The 10716-nt window shown below is 40.6% G+C and overlaps 1 protein-coding gene across 1 annotated transcript in view; it reads right to left on the bottom strand.

Annotated features, from left to right (window-relative positions):
- Positions 1 to 8290: 8290 nt before the first annotated feature.
- LOC111781191 (G2/mitotic-specific cyclin S13-7-like) overlaps positions 8291 to 10716 on the bottom strand; it is a gene marked incomplete in the record, with an annotated part of 3263 nt that continues 837 nt past the window's right edge. The window contains 6 exon segments of the mRNA XM_023661658.1: positions 8291 to 8641; positions 8740 to 8921; positions 9012 to 9173; positions 9256 to 9504; positions 9593 to 9718; positions 9791 to 9841. Of these exon segments, the coding sequence (XP_023517426.1) occupies positions 8488 to 8641; positions 8740 to 8921; positions 9012 to 9173; positions 9256 to 9504; positions 9593 to 9718; positions 9791 to 9841 (924 nt within the window).

The following is a 10716-nucleotide window of genomic DNA, read 5'->3' as shown; positions in this document are numbered from 1 at the left end:
GTAGCTCGTTCTACAAAGTTTCAGCTCTCGATTCCTTCATCAAAGTTACTCAATTTGTTTCTCTGTAGCTAAAGGAATTTTCAATTTGATGGAGAAGGGACTGTAGATAGGAATTCAATACTTACCCTAAAATTCTACCAAAAACAAATTCTCTTCAATTGAGTACGTTCTTGAGGTTATTTCTCTTCTTGGTCTTCTATGGAAACACTCCTTGGAGGTGCAGAAAGTTATTGAGATTGGCCTTCCTTGACGAATTGACGTGTAAACTTAGATTGAATTTTTGAGTTTTCCTTGAAGCTCTTCAATGACGAATTGGATTCAATAGTTTCTAGGCACTTTCAACGATTCCTTCATAGAAATTGTGGGTAATCTTGTTAAGAAGCTGTAGGAACAATTTTGAAGGAAAATTGCTCTCGAATTTGGAATAAATGTAAGAGTAGGAGACTCAAAATCTAAACGCTTATTGCTTGTGATTGGGAGCTCGACCTTGCTCGATTCTTGTTCCATACTATTTCTCCAACTTTAGACTTTATCGAGGAAGCTTACACCGACGTTGAAACCTCCAGAATCGTTGAAATTTGAAGATTAATTTTTTTGGATAATTCGTCAAAAAAATCTTCTCGGAATAGTGAGCTACCGACTTTCAATTTGAATTTTGACTGTTGGATGGGGTGATTTGTGAACGCTCTAGATTGTGTCTAATTTTGGAGTTGATCCAACAACTGGGTTTTGAGATTCTATAGATTTTGTGGGGAAGTTCAATGTGGAAGTTCTAATTATAGGCCAAATGACATTTTAGTAATTATCCATATTTTTAGGGATATTTTGGTAATTTGTCATTTTTTTTTTAATATTTATTATTATTTTTTAGAAAGATCTAAAAATTTTCTACAAATTCTTCATCCTTTGCTCGAGCATCTTGAAATTAAAACTTGAAAAGTTTATTTTCTACAAGAATGTTTAATATTACTTCTTAGGAAATACTTAAATCCTTTAATTTCTTTCTTGAGATCCTTTGGGTCTTACACAGGCGACCTAAATCCTATTATAGTTAATTACCTTCACTCCGAGTGTGACATTGAAAATAACTCAAAATGCACTATAAGGGAGGCATGGTGTCAACTCTCCACCACCCTTGGTCCCTATCGTGCATACGTGCGTCACAGTAAGGGCAGACATTGCGAAATGAGTGTCTCGAGCGACTTCCTTTGAAATGAAATTTTAAAGGATAGTGTCGGACAATATGAGCGTGCCAACATTGTGCCTCAGCCCATGAGTTGAAGTTGGACCAACCGGTACGAAATTCGTAAATGATATGGCATGGACAAAGGAGGATCCAATGCCTCGATAGAACTCAGATGGATGGGTGTTTGGGATGTCTCGATTTATGAACAACACGTCTGCCCATTCTCGATGGCATGACCGAGTGAGCTGTGATAGACGAAGGACCTATGTTATTTGCCTCCAAAGTTCGTTGGAAAACGTTTTCATCGATGGAGCTCAACCTAGAAAAAGCTTATTAAGCATATGATACTAGAGGTTTTCACGACTCGATAACTTGGGTTGGTCAAAGAAGTGGCATAGGGAACTGTTGTTTTTCTTGACTAACTTAACTCCGAGGAGGTATTGTCTCCAAGCTCGTAAACAGTTGACTACTGCCAGCATTTCTTTCTCATAAGCTGCATACCTTCTTTCTGCCTCATTCAGCTTCCGACTCTCGTATGTAATGGGGTGTCCACCTTGCAGTAGGACGCCCTCGAGGACAAATTCTGATGCATCTGTTTCGACTACGAAGGGCTTTGTGGCGTTCTTCAAGTTGTGCCATCCATCATGGTGTTCTTCAAGTTGTCGAAGGTTTCTTGACAACATGGAGTCCAACTCCACTTGTTTTCCTTTTTTAGTAGTTCAGTCAGGGGACCTGCGCGCTTCAAAAATCCTTCAACGAATCACTAGTAGTAGTGGCTAATCCAAGGAAGAAGCACACTTCTGTCATTGAAGAGAGGATCTTCCCGTCCTTGTGGCCTTGACTTTCTCTTCCTTCATGCCCACCCTGCTTGTTTCAATTACGTTTTCGAGAAAGTTATTCTTCACATACAGTTGGTGTTCTCTCAACTTCTTGAAGACTAACCGCAAGTGATGTTGATGCTCCTCCATGGTGAAAATGTAAACCACTATGTCGTCTAATACCACGAGTTTATCGAGGTACTCATGAAAAACTTGGTTCATCAATGTACAAAATGTGGCAGGAGCATTAGTCAGACCAAAAGGCATGACTAGAAATTCGAAGGCCCCATATCTAGTGACGCAAGTCATTTTGGGTTCATCTCCTTCAACAATCCGGACTGATAGTACCTTGACCTTAAATCAAGTTTCGAGAAATACTTCGCATCATGTAGTCGATCAAACAAGTCAGTAATGATGGACAGAGGATACTTGTTTCTGTTGAAATTAAATTGCTATGATACCAATTTGTAGAAAAATAAAGTCACTCCGATACCAACTTAAGAGAAAAAAACACTAGCTCTGAATCTAACTCACTCATTTAGATAACTCTCACTAAACTTGAAAGGGAGTGTCGAAAGGGGAGAGATAAGGAGACAAAGAAATTCTCAAATGTCTTTCTCTACTACACATGTTACAAAAATTGATTTTTTTTTTCTCTATTTTTTCTCTGCTATTACATTGACAAGTGAAGCCTTTTATACGCTTTCCTACGCCAAAAATTGGCCTTAACTACCCATAATTTTATCACCCATTTGCTCTCATTCCAGTAATTTTATCACCTATTAGCTCTCATTTGAGATAATTATGCCCTCGTGATTGAATTAAAAAAACAAAAAGAATTAATTTAAGTTTATTTTCCAACAAAACTCCCCCGTAAACTTAAATGCTCGTCCTCAGGACTGAATTAAAAAAACAAAAAGAATTAATTGAAGTTTATTTTCCAACAAAACTCTCCCATAAACTTAAATGCTCATACTCAATGATTTCTTCTGCGCCGTTTTCGTTTTCTTGATCTCAATCGTGGTTTCTTCAATTTTCTCTTTTTTTCCTCGAGCGAAAAAATGGGATTGTCCTTCTCTGATGAGACTTCATTTGGATCTTCTCGAGAACATCCCATTTGTGACATCACCTCTTCATTTTTTCAGTTCTCAGCTACGCTTGACTCAGACTTCATGGCTTCGTTCAGTTTATTCAATTCCCTTCGTAAGTCCATAGCGACCTTTACAGCTAGCATTCTTGTTTCCTCCATCTTGGGTATTATCACGAGTGAGTGTCTCAATCGCCTTTCTTTTTCTCCGCACCTTCTTCAACTTTTTTCGTAAGATCGGAGATTGTCTTCTCATTATTTTCCTTCTCCTGTTTTAGACAGAAGTAACTCTTACTCAACTCAGTCACTCCCTTCTCTAACCGTTGAACTTTTGTTTCTAGCTCTTTCTTTTCTTCTTCAATTTTCACCTCTTTCTTCTTTCTACCTCGAATTGCTTTTTCGACCATTTGAGCTCTCTCTCTTCGAGTTCGGGCTCTCTGTTCTTCAGTTGTTCATCCTTCTTCGATTTTCTTGTCTCGAATACCGCGATTTCGCCAAATCCGCTGCGTATCACCTCATTTCCAACAACTTCCACTACCTCACGACTATCGCCATTGTCTTTCGCGCCGCCGTCTCCTTTTGTGTTCGGCTCTTTTTGAGCCATCAAGAGGATGCCTCCATTTGTTGTGTCATCCAACGCTAGGTTGATGGTTTCTTCCACTTTCACTTTGGCTCGACAATCTCTCGCATAATGACCAATTCTGCCACAATTGTAACATTTTCAGAATTACAATTGTTTGCATAGGGGCCATATTTCTGAATAGGGGCCATATTTCTGAATAGGGGCCATATTTCTGACATTTAAAGCACTGGATGTTGGAATTGTATCCTTGACCGCACTCTTGATTGCGTCCTCTTCCACGCCAATTTGCTTGGCTCGATAGTCTCTTCTCCTTATAATTTTCTTCATAACCATTGCTTTGAGCAACTCGACCATTCCCGCGGCTTCCACTATCTCTACCTCGAAAATTCTGTGAGTAAAGTATTTTTCCATCCTTTATTGATGCCTTCGTCTGAAGCGCTTGATCGAGTGGTTTCTCCTTCTTTTTCTTATGTTGCTCGTGTGCCTCGAGAGAACTGGCAATCTCATTGACTGTGAACTTCGTCAGGTCCTTTGACTCTTCTATGACACATATGACATTCTCGAAGTTGTCTGTTAACGACTTCAAGATTTTCTCCACAACCCACGTCTCGGGTAACATTTCTCTGTTCCGATTTAACTAATTCGCCACGGTTTGTACATGAGTAATGTAGTCAGATACATTTTCTAACTCCTTCATCTTCATGCTCTCCACTCGCCTCGCAGAGTCTGGAGACGCACCTGCTTGACTCGGTCGGTTCCTTTGAACACATTTTCTAGGGTATCCCACTCTTCTTTTGAAGTAGTTGCCCTTGCAATCTTCTTAAAACCTGACTCGTCAACAGCCCGGAACAGCATGTATAATGCTGCCTTATCCTTTTACCGTAATTCCTTCAGCGCCTTGTTTTGCGCCACCATATAACCCGTGGTATTAATCGGTTCTTCGAAACCGTCTTCAACCACCTCCCATGCGTCCTACGAACCAAGAAGAGCTTTTATTTGGATGCTCCAATTCTCGTAGTTCGTCTCCGTCAATCGTGGTAGCGGCATTTGTCCCATCATGTTCGCCATCGGCTCTGATACCAATTTGTTGAAATTAAATTGCTCTGATACCAATTTGTAGAAAAATAAAGTCGCTCCGTTACCAACTTGAGAGAAAAAAACGCTCGCAATCTAACTCGTTTAGATAACTCTCACGAAACTTTAAAGGGGGTGTCGAAAGGGGAGAGACAAGGAGACAAAAAAATTCTCATATGCCTTTCTCTATTACACACGGTACAAAAATTGGATCTTTTTCTTCACTCTATTTTCTCTATGCTATTACATCAATAAGTGAAGCACTTTTATAAGCTTTCTAAGGCTAAAATTGGCCTTTAACTGCCCATCATTTTCTCACCCATTGCTCCCTTTCATTAATTTTCTCACCCATTAGCTCTCCTTTGTGGAGATAATTATGCCCTTTTAATTGAATTAAAAAAACAAAAAAAAATAATTAAATTTATTTTCCAACAGTTTATAAGGGTAATTTTGTTTAGGGCGCGGTAGTCTATGCACAAGCGGAGACTCTCGTCTTTCTTCTTTTGAAACAACTCCAGGGATTGGTAGGAAGCTCCAGGTCTAATAAACCTGGCGATAAGTAGTTCGTCCAATTGTTTTTACAGCTCCGCTAACTCTAGTGGAGCCATTCTACAAACATTCTTTGTCGGAGGTTTTGACTCAAGCATTAGTTCGATCTCATGGTCTATGCCCCGACGGGGGTGTAAGGTCTTTGGTAGACTCTCTAACATTACCTCACGATACTCTTCTAGTACCTACTATATTTCAATGGAACAAATCTAACTGCCATTTCAGTTTCAACCATAGGGATGCCCATGAATGTGGGTTCATTGTGCGTAAGACCTCGTTTCAATTTGAGTGCAAATATCATCTTGATTTCGTCGAGCTGTTTGATGTTTGTTTGGACAATGGTAGGGGTGGATCCTGTTTGATGTTTGTTTGGACAATGGTAGGGGTGGATCCTTTTATGACCAAACATTTGGCCAAAGACATGGAGATCACTTTGTGTTATAGTAAGAATTCTATCCCAAGTGCCACATTGAAGTCGTCCCTTTTGATAATTGCAAAGTCCACTTGACTGCTCCATGTTCCCAACTTGAGTGCAGTCTTCTTCAAAATTCCAAAGATCGGTAAGGTTGCAGAGTTGACAACCTTCATCTTCCCTAAGTCTCGATGCCTCTTGATATTCAGCCAATTCACTTTAGTCTCGGTCATGAAGTTATGAGTGGCTCCCTACTGTTGGCCAATTTGTGGTTCACCCATGCTTCCACCACATACATGAGACCTTTTTCGATCCGTTCTTTTGAATCTCCTTTGGCTTCTTCACCCTTTGACTTCGCCTCTTAATCTACATCTAAATCAGCTTGGAACGCTTGTAGTGACACCTTCTTTGGACACTCATATCCCATGTGATTCCCTCTACATAGGAAGGTGGATGGAGGTGGTTGATTGGAGTGGTTTTGATTGTAGGGTCTGCCTAAGACTCTAGTCCCTTATTGGGGTTGTCTTTGTTCTCCCCCTCCCGCCTAGGTGGATTGAATGCATGGTTGTGTTTGTCTCAGCTCGAGGAGGTTTGGCTTCGCCTTGTGTCTTGGGACTGTTCGATGCTCAAATCAAGCAGTCATTCGGTCATAGTGTAGGTCGTGGAAAGGTCTTCTATGTTTTGTTCATATAGTTTGGACTTCGCCCATGGCTTCAGTCCTTATATGAATTATAAATAGAAAATCTTATCTAGCTCAGACATTCGGATGTCTAACATGAGTAGCGAGAATTGTTTGACATACTCTCAAATGCTCCATGTGTGTTTAAGATCTCGCAACTTCCTTCTGGCCAAAATCTTGATATTCCTTGGAAAAATTTGAGATCGAAGTTCCTGTTTTAGTCTTTCCCAAGTGTCTATTGTGCATTGGCTCTCTTGGATATCCAAGTACTTCGACCGCCACCACACTTTTGCATCTTCAACTAGATGCATGGTAGCCAAGGTGACCTTTCCTTCTTCTGTCTCAGTGCTTGTCTTTTTAAAGTACTGCTCAAGGTCGAAGATGTAATTCTCTAGGGTCTTGGCATCTCGAGCCCCAGAGAAGGGCTTGGCTCGGAACCTTGACCTTGTTGGGTCACATTGTTCTCTGTGTAGGGAGTTTAATTTCCCACTGCTCTCACGACAACGTTCAGTCTAGCGCTTATATCTGCCATTTTTGTCCTAACCACGTCAAGGGTTGCCTTCACGTTTTTAGATAGCTCAGTAACCATTTGAAACATTGCTTTTTGGGAGCTGTCTAAGCCATCAACTCACTCCTCAATCAAGTCAGTAGAGTCTGTCGAGCTGTCTCCCCGCTCAAAACCACAACATTGTGGTTTTTGCTTCTAGGTTGTCCATTCGATACATTAGTTCTTGAATGGACAACTTATCTAACCAACTCGTTATTGTATCAACGGTGCGGGTCTTTTCGGTGAGTTCCTTCACTTGCTCACCTAGATACCAAATACTGTTGGGGACTTCCCATTAGTCGGTCGACGTGGGACTTATTCAACTGTTTGGTCTTAACCATGTCTATCGAATCACTTTTGGAGCCAACTAGGCTCTGATACCAAAACCAAAGTGTCACAATCGTCATTTTCTTGGCAGCGAATTTGGCGATTGTGCGACACACTCACTCTTAGAACTGAGTAAGTCAAGCTAACGTAGGATAACGTCGCGTACGATCGGCCAGGGCCAGCGTATGTTCAAGCCTCTAGCCCCTATTTAAGAAAACGATTTTAGAAAATGAGGACAGAGAGATTTTGAAAGCAGGGTGAGAGATTAAAAACAGTGTTATCAAGCATAAAAGACAATATATAACAACTTAAATAACATATAACTTTTTGGGTAGGGAAAATCTGACAATTAGTCGCATATAGTGTATTTTGAGGGGATTCAGGTCAAAGCGGACCTAGATGTGATTTCGCACCACGGTCATACAAAATCAAGGGAAGATGACAACCAGTACATTCTGGGGCACTTCATGTTTACCAGGCGTAGACATGATTTTGTCTAAACGTCATACACTTGAAAAAAACAACAAAGAAATAAGGTAAGCGGATAAAGTGATAAAAGGCAAGGGTTTTCGGCCTGTAACAAGCATGCGGCCATGGGCAACACGCCTTAGACAAGCATAACTGTAACATGATGTATGGTATACTCGTATGATCATGGATTACTTCTCAAGTTATGTATAGTATGAAATGGTTCAACATTTACATTATTATTCATTCATGTTCCTTTCTTTTTGGGTTAGTATTTTATATTGTGATAAGAGGAGTATGCTCATGTGGCGACTCATAATCAGGCCTACGAATTATTAACGAGCCGTTTTAGTGTACTCAAGCATGTGTGTGGACCGTGTACAGAGAAATACCATTCTAAAAAAATGAAAGTAGAACCCAAGAAAGACATAAAATTAGGTCTCAACAATAGTATTTGTATACGCATTTCAGGACCCAAATATACTCATTAATAGTAGTTTGAAAACTTATTTTTTACGTTAGTTTGCTTTATTTGTTCATAATGTAAAAGTTCAGTGTATAAAAAACTACCCCTGTTATATGCTTGCCTTTATATATATTGCTAAGACAAAATATAGACAGAGACAAATCAAGGTAATTTGGAACTGTTTGTTAATCTATTCCCCGCTTTCGACTGACTTTTGGATATTAGTAAAGAAAAAGCCAACCCCCCTGAAAAAAATATCAAAAAATGAACCTTTTTCAACCAAATGTTTCATCAATGACCATTAGGAGGCACCACCAAGAGAGCTTTGGGTGGCTGAAGCAACGCTACCGCTCCCCTCTCGGAGCTGGAGTACTTTCTGTATATTACTTGAAGCTTGTTCTTGCTTGCTGCTCCATGGAATCCCACCAAATGCTTTGCACAATCACTGTGGTTCACATGTAACACAACAACAACAACACAATTAGTCCAGCCTTATATAATCAATCACACAACAAACACACACAATCTTTTCAATTCACGTACATCAGTTGAGGCTCTGTGAAGCCAGTGTGCAGTTTGAGGGTCTCATCCCAACCAGGGCTTTTCTTCAGCGTGCATCGAGCGGCATAGACTGCCGAGGCGGCAATCATTGATGGGCTGTACATTATTGAGGTGTTGTAATGCATTATGCCAAGTTCTGCCAGAAAATATACCAGATTTTCCATCTGCACCAAGTTTCATGTTCATATATTACTCAGTTTTCTATTTCTAAACCAAGGAAGGGATCAAGCATTCATTCATTCATTGTTACGCACCTCGTGATCGGAGTCCTTCGACGCCTTGATGAACCGAGCGAGGAAAACATAGGGAGTAGGCAGAGTCATGGTCCATTCCAGCTTCCCAAGTATCCTTTTCTCCATCATTAGTATCTGTTCATTCGTGTACGCTCTATCTGAAAGGCACACGAAGTCGTTTACCTGCAAAAACGATGCCATGTTATGTTAGGACACCCACCTCTAGTAGTTATTGTTCTTAACAAATGTCGAGTTTTACGCATACCTCTGGCGCCCAGATCTCCTCGTATTTGGAGGCTATGAGCATTGCCCCAATACCCAACAACTGCAATTCCCTTCTTGGGACTGCCTTCCTCGCAAGGAAGCGATCAATTATGTTGATGGTGAGGTAGAATGTTTCGGGGGAAAGCTCGAACTTGTTGTGGACATCAACCAACCAATCCACCAATATTGCTCTCATTGAAGTGTTTATCTCCGGTTGTGAATCCATATAGTCATGAGGCCTACTCTCATTCTTTACAAATACAACACAGACTCATCAGTGAATTGATTCGAGGGGCCGACTCGTATGAACCAAAAATGAATACAATAATAAAACATACCTCAACTTCCTTATAGAACTTATAAATGTCCTCAACATATTCCACTTCTGCCAACTCATTTCCAACATCTGCTGCGTCAATGTCAATTATCTGTTCCTTTGGTTTCTTGGTTACACCACAAGCAGCCTAAATGAAACAGGTGATTCAATTATTAAGAGAACCACAACCAACTACGACTTTCAATGTCAAAAATTGTACCTTGCTTCTAGCCGTCATGACTGCGGTGAGAGTCTGTGCCTTCTTCTTTGATACCCCTTCTCCTTCCTTTTTCTTGTTACCACATTTCACTTCCTTGCCCCGATCTTTTTCGACCGTATCCGGGCTTATCTCGATCACCTCCGCTTTCGGTTTGGAAACAACTTTCTTGGGTGCTGCCTTGGGTGCTCTTGGCTTCCGAACAGCCACAATACCATCATTAAGAATGGGAGCAGCCCCATCTACACTGACAGGCACTAATTTCTGCATGACAAAAATAGATTCATAGATCCAAACACGTTACAGTCCCGAGATAAAAACAAGAAAGACTAGTACAAAATCGGATGAATGATATATATGAGGAGACCTTATTATTTTCAGCTTTTGCAGCAGCTTGGGCATTGGCAAGCAACTGAGCACAGAAACTCCTCGTAATAGGGCGATTTGCCTTTGCGTCATTTCCTCGAACAGTTACCAGATTCCCAATATCACCCAATGCTCTGCGGTTCCTCGCATCCACCGCCGCCCCGCCCTTCACCTGCTTTCCTCCGCCGATCGCTTCATCACCTTACCCCATAAAAAAAATACAATTCAATACAAAAGAAACAGAAAGAACATGAAGAAATATGCCAGAGACTTCCTCAATCCTCACTTTACTGAATTTCCATAGAAAATTCAACCCAAGAACACGGATTACAGATCTTACAAACACGAAGCGACTTGGAGTTCGAATACTCAAAATACTAATCAGAAATTTAAGTTCAGAAGAAACCCAGAAAAAATTGCACCTCTGATTTGTTGGGGAACTACTGGTCTTGAAGCCATTTTTAAAATCTTCAAAGGAGAAAGAGAAACAAACACAAATCGAAACCCTTTTTTCTTCTTCTGAAAGTGTTCTTGAGGTCTCCTCTCCCTCTCTCTCTCTCTCT

Source organism: Cucurbita pepo, chromosome LG19, assembly GCF_002806865.2.
Source record: "Cucurbita pepo subsp. pepo cultivar mu-cu-16 chromosome LG19, ASM280686v2, whole genome shotgun sequence".
In the NCBI taxonomy this organism is placed as follows: Eukaryota; Viridiplantae; Streptophyta; class Magnoliopsida; order Cucurbitales; family Cucurbitaceae; genus Cucurbita; species Cucurbita pepo.
This window is presented reverse-complemented; position numbering and strand designations above follow the sequence as displayed.